At 43.1% G+C, this 13,877-nt stretch overlaps 2 protein-coding genes across 5 annotated transcripts in view; one reads left to right on the top strand and one right to left on the bottom strand.

Annotated features, from left to right (window-relative positions):
• The window catches only part of LOC119456469 (ubiquitin-60S ribosomal protein L40), a 578,246-nt gene that overhangs the window by 532,285 nt on the left and 32,084 nt on the right, over nucleotides 1–13,877 (top strand). The window lies entirely within an intron of this gene.
• The window catches only part of LOC119456465 (protein turtle-like), a 79,726-nt gene that overhangs the window by 61,361 nt on the left and 4,488 nt on the right, over nucleotides 1–13,877 (bottom strand). For all 4 annotated transcript variants that reach the window (XM_037718275.2, XM_037718274.2, XM_037718273.2 and 1 more), the window contains exons 2-3: nucleotides 3,634–3,790; nucleotides 802–983 (exon numbers count right to left, since the gene is read on the bottom strand). In XM_037718275.2, coding sequence (XP_037574203.1) covers nucleotides 802–983; nucleotides 3,634–3,790 — 339 coding nt within the window. The remainder of the gene's footprint in view (nucleotides 1–801; nucleotides 984–3,633; nucleotides 3,791–13,877) is intronic.

Below are 13,877 nucleotides of genomic sequence, written 5' to 3' on the forward strand. Positions count from 1 at the left end.
TTCCAAAGCACCCAACACTTTTTTCTCTATTATGCAGGAACGTTGGCTACAGGGCAGATTTCGTATTTGAACATTACAAAGAAGAAGTGTTTCTGGAAATTTACTGTAAAAAGAAAAATTAAAAAGAAAAAAAAAAAGCAGCCATAGTAACATTTGGTGGTGGAGAATACCACTGCCGCTCTGTGGTAGTCTCGTATGGCCTCTGAGATGGGCCATGCAACAAAGCATTGTCCACATGATCTTGAGGTCATGCCAATGAAGAGCTTGGCGCAATGTTGGGCACTGCATGGTCACAATTGTTCCACACAGGCACAGTACACCACTTTGAGTGTATTTTTTATTTATGAAAAGGTCCTGAAGGCCTTGAGGGCCTGGCAGCAACAGCATTTCATTGTCTATAATTCCATACATGGAAGGCACGTACAAAAATGTATCACTGAAAAATATTCGTGAGGAGATGTCCTTTAATATCAGACACATTCAGCACCTTTCATAAAAGGCGCTTCAGGGCTCCTTTTACTTATATGGGCAGTAAGTACACTTGCTTGCAGTAGTTGCAAAAATACATATGGATGATGTACAAAAAAGGTGTATGTGCACAAGAACCTATGGACTAAAGCTCGAGTTAGTCAGTTTCGTACATTAAAATACCAAGATGCAGATGCTCAATTTCAAAACTTGTCAGGCATCAAAAGCCTTCCAGTGATCTTGCCTTGAGGGTAACTGAAGGTCACCCACAATATCTGCAGCAAGGCCACTGCACTGAAAGCAGTCGTTGAAGGCTGAAAGGAAAGTACTCACCAAGTACGTCGAGGTAGATCCAAGTTCCATTACGAATAGTTTCCCGGTTGAGGAAGAAGACCTTGCACTCATACCAGCCCTTGTCTGACTCGCGCACATTTGTCAGGTTCAGTGACGACTGGCCCGAAAGCGAAATGCGTTCTTTGTAGTCATCGGCCGCATGTGGTGGGTACCCGTCGTACCTGCATAATGAGCCACATTATAAAAACAGGCTTTTGATTTCACTGTTCCTGATTAGTAGAACGGTTGGCATAAATTTGGTGAAATGAATAAAACTAAGGGTAGGCGAATATTCGAAGTGTCGAATACAAATAGGGTTCATGCCTACACATTCAGTATTCATATTCGTATTCGAGAAATAACTATTTGGTATTTTAGAATATCTAAAGCTAACCAACTATTTTGCAAGAACCAACACCTGGTAAACAAACTATCTAAAATTAACAGAGAACAAAAGTTTTCAAAGGAATGCAGAAACAAAATAGGAAATGCAAGCTTTGTTTTGTTTCACTGTGTAAACCTATAAGACAACCTGTGATTTTTTGTTGCAATCTGTCATTTAGTGTTGTTAGCACTCTATAGTAATGTAGTAATTTCATGTTTTCTGCAACAACCAGTGATGTTTTCCTTGCAACAGGGCCCTTTTACGTATGTTTACGGCACATAAGTCCCTTAGCAGCTTTCTTTTTTTTGCACTGTTCCACAACTTCTGATCTTTTTTCGACAACCACTTATTTATCATTTTTGGAGCACTAGTCATACAGCAGCCATTCATTCTTGGAAAGCTTGTTTGCAACCAAATTCTAATGATATTGACAGGCTATTCATGTATTTTTTTTATGACAATTAGTAATCTTGTGTTTAAAACTTAGCTTTTCTCACTGATTGTTATCTGTGTTTTTTTCACTAGTCAATACAGGTGCGTTACCTAATTATACCGATATAAACATCCCTGCTGTAAATATATGCATCTGTATTTGATTATTCAATATTCTAGACTTATTATTCGCATTAGATTCATATATGAAAAAGTTAATATTTGCCCACTTCTAATTAATAAAAGTTTAATGACAGAAAAAACACCACTTCACAACAGGAGGGTAAACAAATGAATTACCACATAGTAGCTGTGCTGACTTATAAGAAGTGGCCGAACCTGTTCAGCCACTTTTGCATTCTTGCATTGTTCAGCCACTCTTGCATCGACTGGAACCATCTTCCTGCCCCCCCTTCGTCGCTCACATCCAAAATTCCAACAACTTTAAGACTGCCGTGTACAATGCTTTTGGTTAACATATGTGTGCATATGTTATGTGTTATTAGACCACTCCTCTCTGTAATTCCCCCAGGCCTTCAGAGTATCAGAAATAAATAGATAAATAAATATGAGCTTCCTAAGTGTTCATAAGGTATGTTAAGGTAGCGCTGTACGCTACAATAGTCATAAATGACTAGCACAGAAGAAATCCCTGCTGATCAGGTGATTACAGATATGCGCTGCTTCAAACATATAATGTTAAGACAGGCTGACATAAGAGGACAAAGTCAAGGACAGTTCTGCCAGAGCCCTTCTCCATCCTTTTGTCTCAGTCGCTCGAGACTACTAGGTTTGCAGTACAAGTGCCCGAACAGTGCGCATCATGCAAGTTTACACACAATGCTTTACACTTTCCATGAGCTCACAGACCAATACAGCTAGACTACTACGTCATGTTCTCGAGAGGGAAGACTTTCATCCACCCTAGAGTAACACAAAGCTACAAGGAAAAGCCAAGGTGGATTTCTCAGACAGAAAGCTTCACAGTCGAAGAAAAATTATGAAACTTCCTCCACCTTGCAGGTTTGTGCACAATTCGTTTGCCATACTTTTTTTTCTGTTAATTTTAATGTGAGCCATTCTTTGGCTCTGCCCAGGCACTTTGCAGTAGGTAAGTTCCCGTCTCGCCTCATTTCAGACCTCTTCCATACAAAAGAAATTGAAGTGTCCAATGTTATGATCGAACCTCTGTCTCCTAGCACAGCAGCTTCATGCTACAGCCATTAGGCCACGATCACACGCGTACCTCTCTCATGCTGATGCCAACTAGCTCTTTGAGACGTTCTGCACATGCGTCATGCACCAGATTCTCACATTCTTTCCTCGTGGTAGCTAGCAATTTGAGGCACGCTGTTAGATGGCACTGCCTTCACAATTGGCCCAAATTTCCCAGTCATTTTTTTTTTTGTAGCAGCTAACAGTATGTAGAAGCTATGCGACATTGTACGGCCTTCTGATAGGCCCATGTTAAACAATTTTTTTATATTTCTTTGTTGGAGTACAAATTATACTGTCATTTTAAAATGGATCCCATGACATAGACATATACATGTACGATTTTGTAAGACTTAGTCGCACGTTACGTCACAATCCATGTTTCTCTCGCTTACGCCTGTCCAGTGTCTACAACTACGTAGAACCCAATCATCGGGATGTCAATAATTGAATTCCAAGATTTCTACTCAGGTCCACTGGAGTAGAAATCATGCCGTTGCCATCATATGATCGATGTCAGCTTGCTTCTGTCATCACACACACATTTATGACACACACACAACTGATCGATTTACACAAACATGTTGGTCCACCTGGTAATCCAACGCAACCCCTATCGATGCTTAATAGCCAATTATCTGCAAAATGATTTGCATACCATTGATTCCCACAATATATGGCATCTGCATAATGTTTTAGTGTGATTAGCCCAAATTTGTGCGTTTGCTTCACAGACACACAATGGTGATACACGGATACACAGACAAGCAACATAAAATCTAAAAGAAATGAGTGCGTACCAGATGTAAATAGGTATCTTGTGGTCTTTCTTGTGCCACTGGACAAGATAGGGCACCGGCATGCCATCTGGGTATTCGAAGGGGCAGTGTAATATCACATCCTGCCCCAGCAATGCCGTCATGTGCTCCGGCTCCTGTGATGGCATCCCAGATGCATCTGTAAAAAACACAAGAAGTAGATGCATCTGTAAAAACACAACGTGATGCATGGCAGACACCTCCTGCAAAATTTGTGTAGCCACACTAATCTCAACAAGTTGCATATCACCAGTGAAAGAATGTCAACACCATATGCATATTTTTGAAACAGTGACATGCCCACAGTTTCTGTAACTAAGTGACTTTGTGAATGCCACCTTATTTCACTGCCCTTATTAGCAGGTAACCATGACAGAATATGTAGTAATAGGCAAATTGATGATATCATCTTTACTTACAAAGACAATGAAGGTCATGCAGTGAAATGAATGATCAAGCAAGTGGTCAAGTATTCAAAATGCCACTTTTGCATAACTTAAGCTAGTAACAATAATACCATGATGTGGGTGAGTCAGTCCATCTTGCTCACAGATTTTATAACAGCGTGAAGGTCAGGACTAAAAGAAATGCACACCCTGTCATATGTACTCCTTTCCGTCCTGTCCTTTGCGCTGTTCAGAATGCTGTTAATAAGCTAATACAAACACGTCTTTATTGTGCAGCTAATAGTATCTGTGTGGAGCAACTTTCCATACGATTCGGGCAGTAGACAACTTTTCAAGTAAAGGCACAAGAGTGATTTAAAGGCACTCTAAAAAAATAAGTTTAGTTGCATGAGTAAATTAAACTGTTCTAAGAACGAGAAAGCCACATTTGCCAAAGCCATGTTAGAAGGCTTGATAGGCCAGAAAAGATGCAAATATGAAAGACAGGTGGTGCCTTTGCGTCCAAGTTCCTGCACTAGCTAGCCATGACATTATGTATTCTGACAGCGTCTGCTCATTCCTAGTTAATCTTTTATAGGTAAAGACAAAGTACATTGCATCCTAAAAGAATAAAAAAACTGAACTCGTAAAATTTTGAGAACTTTTACTGGCCTCATATAGGATAGTTCTTCTAAATGTATCACAAATAATGTCCTTTTTGGGGAGCAGTATGTAAACTAAGACAAAAAAAAGCATTTTTTGCTTACATAGTATTATGCATGCAGCTTACAATAATTTACCCTGGTTGTACAGAATCTTTTAACAGTGCCTTCGTCTCTAAGCACCAACAAGTAATCCCTACAATATGTTGTCATTGGCCGTGTTCCAATACTTGCCGTAGACAGCAAAGAAGACGGCTAAGTGCACAGCGGTCATCTTAAGTATCGTTCCAATTCTCACGAAGAGATCAAAGTAGACAGCTTCGCGAAGACAGCATCAAAGTCAAAAACGATGTAGGCTATTTTCCTGTCCAACCAGGATGGCGGCTGAGCAGAACACTTCGAAAGCCAACAGCAAGGTCGTCTGCGCAAAAGAAAACGCAGGCACGCTTTCCTGCGCCCTTAATGTAAGTCATATCGTGTTTGTCATAGGTTCGCAGGTGCAAGTACTTAAAATACAAAAATAATGTGTGCTTTTCTGAACTTCTTGTCACCGCGAGGTAGCGTCACGTCACAGAAGTGTCTTACATACGTCTTCCTGACAGCTCGAAATGCATTGCTTTACATGCTCTCGAAGTTGTCTTGGCTGTTTCCTTAGCTGTTTACGTAGACTGTCTCCGATGCTGGCCAAAATTGGAACACACCCATTTAGCTCAACTCAAATTCATTCAGGCTAGAGCTCATTCACTTTGCTTGCTGGAAATGAGCAACATTTACCAACCCATATCAAATCTTTTAATTTATTTACTAGAAGATGGCGCAAAATCCTATTTAGACATTTGGGACATCATTAATCCTGGTGAGCAAGCATGATGTGAATATGGAAGTACCAATGGTGTAAACAGTAGGTCTAGTTCCAAATTTTCAGACTCGTGGTATTTTCCCTCGGAAAAAGTTCACTACACAATGAAAGCAAAAGCCAAAGCAAAAGTATGTACAGAAACACATGCATGTTCTGGAGACCCAGAACAAAGGAGAACCAGGGGTCAGAATTTTTTAACATTACTTCTCTTCTGATTCTATTATTGCATTTTTGGGGAACTTCCCACACTTTCAGGGGACTCTCTGATGGTCTATGTCTGTAACCGTTTTCCTGCCAAGTTGGATCACTGGGTAGTCCATGATCTAATGGGTAGAGCATCGGGCTGCTGGGCTGAAAGAACTGTGTTCGAAGGCAACCATCTGTCGGGCGTTTCCCGACCAGTTGCATGGGGACTTGCACGACGGGCGTGGTGCTGGAAAGTGCAATGATACCAGCAAATAGGCGAGCTTCAAGGACTGCGCAAGCGGGGACCACTTGGGGAAGACGAACAGCGGCTAGGACGTGAGGGGCGTCGCACTAATCATGAAAAGAGATCTGTAGAGCGTCGATGGAAACAGCGAGCTGGTCGATCCAGAACTCTAAGCAGGACATGACTGAATATGCTGGTGTTAAGGTGTTAAAGAGAGGGCAGCGACCAAAGGAAAAGTCGCGTCGTGGACTTGATCAGCGAGCTGTGCGAAGCGGTCGAGGTTCCCCTGCAGCGGCTAAGACAAGGCGGGTGGACCACGACAAGCACTGCAGGAAGAGTTCCCTCAACAGCACACCATTCGAATCGATGTTACTTGTGCCCAGGAGCTATCGCACATTGCTGTTGAGCAGCTGGCAGGGGCAGTGATCTTCGAGCTCCTCGGAAGTGAGCAGGTGCAGGAGGCACAAGCTCTCAGATTCCGTGGTGCAATCTAGAATAGTACTATGCTTAAGTTGCTGATGCCGGGGCATCGCCCAAAGGTGCAGCGATGACATCCGCCACCTCTTGAGCCACCTCAGAAGACAGGTTGCAAAGTAAGTGGTGAAACTGAGAAGTCTCTGAGGTGGTGTGGTGCAGATCAAAGATGGCTTCGATGGCGAACCAAATGTGCGGGTTCTTGCACCAGAATGGGTGCAGGCAAAGCTGGAGAGCTGCGACGTCTCGTGGGCGCGAGGTAGTGCCAGGCGGAAGCTAGGTTGCCTGAGGGCACTTTCTGGGGTCGGTCATCTCTTAGGCTGGAGTCACCAATGTCGGAAACCTGGGGGTTACCGCGGAGCGCCAGAACAAGAGGACTAGCGTAGCAGGCTTATCGAACAAAACTGCGCGTGCCGGGCTTGCGCATCGAGCACGCACACACTGTCTAACTTTATTTTTTCTCGTCTTTCACGGCCGGGCGCCGACTGAGAGCACCGACCTTAGCATCGCCGTGTTGTGGTGTCAGTGGGCGCTACACACAACTTGCATCGCTGAGCATGTGCCATAGGGTATGTGCCACTCTTCTATGAACGTCTTTCATGCCAACTAGGGTCACTGGGTATGTGCCACTGAGTATGCATCATTCTTCAATGACAAAAAAAAAATAATCCTTTAAAATTTGTTCAGTGCTAGTGAAAATGAAACCGCATCTTATGCTAGGAGTGATTATGTCTAAAATTCCTAAATTTTTAAAGATCGCCTGTGGCAGATAGCATAATTCTTGCCCTTGAGCTGGATTATTTGAAGAGGCAGACATTACTAGCATGAGATATTGAAACACATATTCAACTGATTAACAAACATTCACTAATTCACTTATTAATTGATCACTTTAGGGCAGATATTGCAATTTACTAATTGTAGCCAGTGAGATTGCAAGACATGTCCCCTTGAAGTGCATTTCCAGGATGACACCAGTTTCAAGATAATACTTCCCAAAGTGTACGACGAAATACATAGGTGTTCCTGTTTCTTTTGTGCTTCAATGCATAAAAGAATGTTTTGTTAAAAACGTAAGTGGAACAACAGTGCATACTTACGGCTAGTTTGATGGCGTTATCTCCAAATCGGTGCAATTCTGGAAATTCGTTCCAAGTGGCTACGCCTTGCAAACTCACCGGCTATAATTTGTAAATTGCAATACGTGCCGTAAAGTAATTAATTAAGAAGTTAATGAGTAATTTTTGTTATTTAGTTGAATACGTGTTCTGATTTCTCATGAAAGTAATGTCTGCCTCTGTGGAAAACCCCAGCTCAAGGACTAGAATTATGCTATCTACAACAGGTGATTTTTAAGAATCCCAGAAAACTTAAAAATGATCACCCCGTATATTCAGACATGCACCAGGCGCGGACTTCATGGTGGCACCGCTAGATGACACAGCATGTCTAGAGGGATGAACAAGAGAGGAGTCCGGCAGCATAGGCGCCTCATACATGACGCGTTTCAGTGGTGGCAACGAGGTGTTTCGGTACGTTGCTTCAATGCTAATCGCATTAATGTTGACATTGATTATGAGATGGGTTCTGCTGGAATTTTCTTTTCGTTTCATGTAACAAGCCAAGTTGCTGTTCTATGCAAAAACAGAATGCAACTATGCTATAGTGTCAATAACAACCGTGTCAATTGACCAATCTCTTGAAAAACGGGATGTAATGATATGTGTCAGCCAGTAACAAAAGGCAAGAATGGATCAGGATGAGAGCAGTTACAAAATTTTACTCCAGGACAAGGTGCAAATAGTGATAAGTTGTTTGTTCTGTGAACAATACCCTGTGTTAAAAATTGAATGTGAGAACAAGTCCTCCTCTTGGAGGCAAGAGACATTAGTCTATTTCACTTGATACATGGGCTAGTATTTTAGGCTGCTGTTTGTGATGCAATGTTTGATGTGTATTAAGTAAGGTGAAATAATTAATTATACAATTTTCTAATCGAATGGAGTACAAACACATAAGAACACTAGCTTGAAACACTGAACCGAATACCGATTCTTTTATTTTTTTTTGCTTCTAAATATAGAAAATGTAATGAGAAGGAGAAATGTGAGGAAAATTATGAACTTCCTTCAGGACAGGCAAGACCATATAAAGTCCATTTAAACTGGCAACATGTAAATGAGCAAAAAGTGAAGCCATCACGGTTTCTGTCTGGATTTACAAAGAGTGCTTGAAGTGGTTGGTGAGCCACCTGTAGACTTTTGTTCTATGAGTGATAACTGGTCCTTCAGTTCAAGTTTAAATTTCAAGTTCAAATTAATTTAACCTAAAGAGGTCACATGAGCAGTGTGTTCAGAAAAAAAAAAATATACTAACAAGCCATGCTACGCATCTCCACAGCAACACAGTCCCTATACACTTGACACGGTCCCTGTGTCCCTGGCAAATATTTCTCTCGTCAATGTAGCAAGGACTCTCCTTGCTTAGTGTTAATCGGTACACTTGGGTTGTAGCTGTAGTTGCCAGTGGCATGTAGTAGTAGCTGTATTTGTTGTGTTCGTAGATGACAACAAAAAAGGGGAGGGGGTATTAAAGGGGCATCAAAACTGTCTCAATTTCCACAAGATACCTGAAGTGTCCCACGGCCATGGAAAAGATGCAGGGTGACAGAATGGAGAAAGGGCAGAGGAAAGGAAGAAGGTGTCTTCCTTTCTATTCAAGGGCAATAATTTAGGTTCTCGGGCAAACATAAAAAGGAACACATGCAAATGCATGTTTCAGATCAGGATGGCACAGAAGAAATCAGAGAAATAAAATAAAAACTGGGATTTTTTTCTCTCTCTCTTTCTTTTTCCCTTTTTTTTTTTTTCTTTCTAGCAAGTCAAGAACTAAAGGGAGGGTTACCGCTGTTTCATAGCTACTTCTTCTAGTACTCTGGATCAGAATTGAGGATTACATGCACAAAAGTGTTGGCACAGCCACCATGAATCTATAGAGAACAGCAGCGCTGCACCGGGAAGTGAAAAGGGGCAAACACTTCCTCATGTACAGCGCCCAGTCTGTTTTTGCCACAGCATCGAAAATAAACATGAGCCCCGCTGCAATGTCCAAACATAGATTATAGCTGGCCTCTGGCCTGAATCTCATATTTACAGCCCACTGCATGAGGCACACACATGAATGATTGCCCACACATGGCTTGTATACACACACACACATGTGCACTGAAGGAGGACAGGGTGGTGGACTTCTATTATTAGTGCTCTGGCATGAGGAGTCAGGCAATGCTCAGTGAGTGTTGCCCTCTCTCCTAACTTGGAAAGAACGACCTATGGCAATATTAGGACAACTAAACCCACAATGATAACCTCTTTACCACAAATGGCTGTAATCTCCTCTACATCTAATGTGCGATGTCATCAAAGGCATTCATTAAAGACTTCTGAAATCACATTTCATAAATTTTCTCCTTTCCAGCATTTTTGTGTTGAGCTGCAACAGAGAGAACAACACATAGTGTGCCACTTACAGGGCAGAGTTCCACATGTTACAGAAAAAAAAAGAAAGGTAACCGATTGCAATTACAATTATGTCATTAAAATTGGTAAATGATTACAGCAATCAATCAATGCCCCACCAAAGTAATTGAGCAATTGCTAAAATGTCATAAATAACTTTTATGTCACTTTCCTTCCTATGTTTATTACCACTTCACAAATACAGTAAACAGACTGAGCTGGCATGGCTCCTTCAGTGCGTCCTCCTGAGCCCTTCACGTGCTGTTTATCTTCACTTTTTATTTACTGCCTTACAAATTTTTTGTTGGTGATCTTCCCTTGTTTTCTTGTGAAAGCATCAGCAGTGACAGTGAAAACTCTCTAGATGGACAGAATTACAGATTCAATACAAGACTGAGGTTGCTCAGAGCTGCAATGCTCGCGTCCGGGTACGCTATATGAAACGCAGCACGTCATTGCTACTGGGGGCTGGGGAAGACACTCTCAGTAGGGCCAATGAAAAGTTAAGAAAAGACATCCGTAGATGATTTCATGGCATCAACGTCCTAAGCGGCCATTGCTGCTAAGCCATAGCAGTACCGGTTCATTTCATCAACCAACATCTGGTGGAGCGTTGAGATAATAAAAGAAATACTGAGCACCTGGGTATGTCTTTCTGAACATGTGCATTGGCATGCTGCGTGCCACAACCACAGGCATTTCCTCCAAATCAAAAGTGTTCACAGGAGTGTCGCCTTTACAGCTTGTCTTATTAATATAGCAACAGGTCACATGTAATTAGTTACTGAAAAAAGTCAATGAATTACAGTGAGTGTTACCGAGTAAAAAGTTATCAATCAATTAAAAACTGCCAAAAAGTGCTATTGTTTACACGTAATTAAATGCATATATGTTATTCATTATGTACAAGTCTGTTACAGGGTATACCACCAAATCCACAAGTGAGACAATGGACAATTTGGGTCCACAAGAAAGAAATTTATCGTCTAGTAAGGAGACTGCGTGCGTTTGTGTAATCACAACCATATCAAGCCAAGGAAGGCACAGGGAAATTTAATTATTTGTAGTTTTTAATTGAAGTGTAGAAATTATAAGCTAAAGGGAAATGAAAGTGGACAAAAACACAACTTGCCACAGGTGGGAGCCGAACTAACAAACTCTGCATTACGCATGCATTGCACTCGACTCCGGTCGGTTTGATACCGTCAGCTAGGTAACGACATGAGAGTTTATTGGTCAGCTGCCTGCTCATAAAGCACACCATCGGTCAAAAGGTTGTTTCACGTCCACCACCATGGCCTCGAGTGGCACTGGTGGTGGATTAAATCCGGAATGCATACATGCACAAAAATGTGATGTGGATGTGAGAACAGCCACCGCCATTGCACAAGTGGTAGTACAATGCATGCACAATGTCGAGGTTGTGGGTTCGGCTCCCACTGGTGACAAGTGGTTTTAAATGTGTATACATTTCTATGTCTACACAACGAGGAAACCCGTCCGTCCGTCACGTAAGACGATCGCTTTCAAGACAGGGCCCGCAGCTGGGGGCGAGTTGACCTTCGTGCTGCCTCTCGCTTTAAGGCGAACTAAGAACACAGCGCGCACGAAACTATCACCCCTCGGCGCACTCTGTCCTCATCGCAGATCGCTTTCAAAATAGGGTCCGCGCGTCTCGCTTTAACGCGAACTAAGCGGCGAGAACACAGCGCACACGAAGCTATCAGCACTCGGCGCACTGTGTCCGCATCGCAAATCGCTTTCAAGATAGGGCCAGCGCGGCCGCGACATACGCAGCCACCGCCGGAGTACGTATGCCACCGCCGGAGTACAGTCACCGCCGGAGTACGGGGTTCATAATAGTTCGACGCGGTTGGATAAGGCGCTAAAGAGCGATAACGGCTTATAAGTATCGGCATGTAATCAGTGCACCTGGCGCCGCCACCTGCAGTAGTTTGCTTGCGTCATCAATTCACCTTGCGCCGCCGTCCTCAGCAGTTCGTGTAGCTGCAGCGATAGAGCACCGACCAGCACCGACCCTTTTCGCGGCGATCCCGTGGGCGCTGCCTTGTTTGATCACGTGGTGACGCGTCATTTGCCTCAACTGCGTCCGTTGCCTCTGTGTTTACAATCATAGAAGACGAGACGGTTCGGCTTAGCAAACCTCCCTTTTGGAAGATATCGTAGACGGTGACTGGGTGGACGACACGAGGCTTCGGCCGCAGCTTCAGAGAACATGCAAAAGCGCTTTAGGAGCTGTTTAAGCTATGGTGCTTGTTCTAAAAGCGCGGCTAAATATGTATTCCAAGCTATCCAAACTTTCCGTTCATCAATTGAATTCAGTGTGTTTTGCTCTTCGTTATTTATTTGGCAAATATTTTGAAGCAGGGCTTGTCACGTTTATGACTCAGTAAAGTTAATTCCTCGGTGCGGTCACTATCTGATATTTTCTGCCTAATCGCTCGCGGGTGTTCTCAGTTCAGATAGATTTGTTCTGGCTACGCACAAGGCTTGAAACGTAGCTGTTTTGTACATTGTAATACCTTGTAGCAAAGCTGTATCATTGCTAGTAACTCGCTTACTCTTGTGGACCGTCACGATCGAACCATTCAGCTTCGACCGTACGTGCGCTATTGGTGTAGTCCGTCATTTATTCAAGTGTGCGCCCATTCACTTATTCTTTACGCTTTGGTCATAGAGTGGGCGTAAGTTTCCATGCTAGTTGGAGTAGATGAGTGTAGATACTGTACAGTATCTACACTCATCTACCCCAACTAGCATGGAAACATGTCATAGTAAGTTTCACGCACGTGCGTGAAACTTACTATGACAGGATGCGGTGCTACTCCCTTTGTAATTATTAATAACGATCGCGGTACTCTTGAAGACGTTCCGGGGCTGAAGCCCTTTCATAGTATGTTAGCGATACAACGCTGGCGGATGAGAAAATTTCTGTATCCTCGAGGATAGCCGTACATCTCGAAGTGCCGGTAACACGTACGTACGGCAGTACTACTAGCAGTAGCGGTCCGCGAACTTGGCCACGCAGATTCATTCTATTCCTTAACATACCAGTCCCTATTTTTGCAGCCAACTACTGCACACGTCTTCAATCCACGATTCAATCCAGCATGATTGGAGCACAGTGCATTAGCGAAAACTTACTTGCACTTCCAACAGCTCATCGCACAGAAGCAAGGTTTCGTATTCGTGCGCAGTCGATGAAGCGACGTACGGCGCGCCGCCGGAAGCGCAATCTCGACCCTTTAGAACAAACTACTGATCCTAGTGGAGATCAGTGGAACAAACTGCTCCGCGAAAAGAGTCTGCCAATACCATCTAAACAGCACTAACTTCAACTTCTTCATGGGAAATTGCCAAAAAATGCGCTTTTTGCGAGTGTGCAGAAGATTGCATCTTAGTTGCAGTACTCAAATGCGCAAGGAAAGAAAAGGGGTTAAACAAAAGGGGGGGGGTTAGGTCGGCCTCAGGGGGGGGTTACAACCCCCCCCCCCCCCCCTCCGTCGGTGCGCCACTGCTGCACATGCTATATGCATTAAACATTTATCAAAATTTTGCTTGCTTGAGTCATTGCTACCCGCTTTTTAAGGATGGCTTTCTGCACGGAAGACAGGTGTCATTAAAAAATATATATTTTTGCTTAAAAAAAATACTGTAGAGCGTGCTTCTGTGGTCCCGTTTACTGGGTGTTGCGAAAATGTTTGTTCCGATTAACGTCTTTTACGGCGAAGCTGTTAGCCTCTAGTTGGTCGGGATTTTTCGGTCTGTGGTATAAATGCCTCAATGCTTCCCCTTCTCTTACGTAGAGTAGCAGGCCAGATGTTCCATTTTCCGGCCGACCTCTCTACATTTTCAAATCATTAAACTACTTCTTCT

Source organism: Dermacentor silvarum, chromosome 6 (genome assembly GCF_013339745.2).
Source record: "Dermacentor silvarum isolate Dsil-2018 chromosome 6, BIME_Dsil_1.4, whole genome shotgun sequence".
NCBI classification, from domain to species: Eukaryota; Metazoa; Arthropoda; class Arachnida; order Ixodida; family Ixodidae; genus Dermacentor; species Dermacentor silvarum.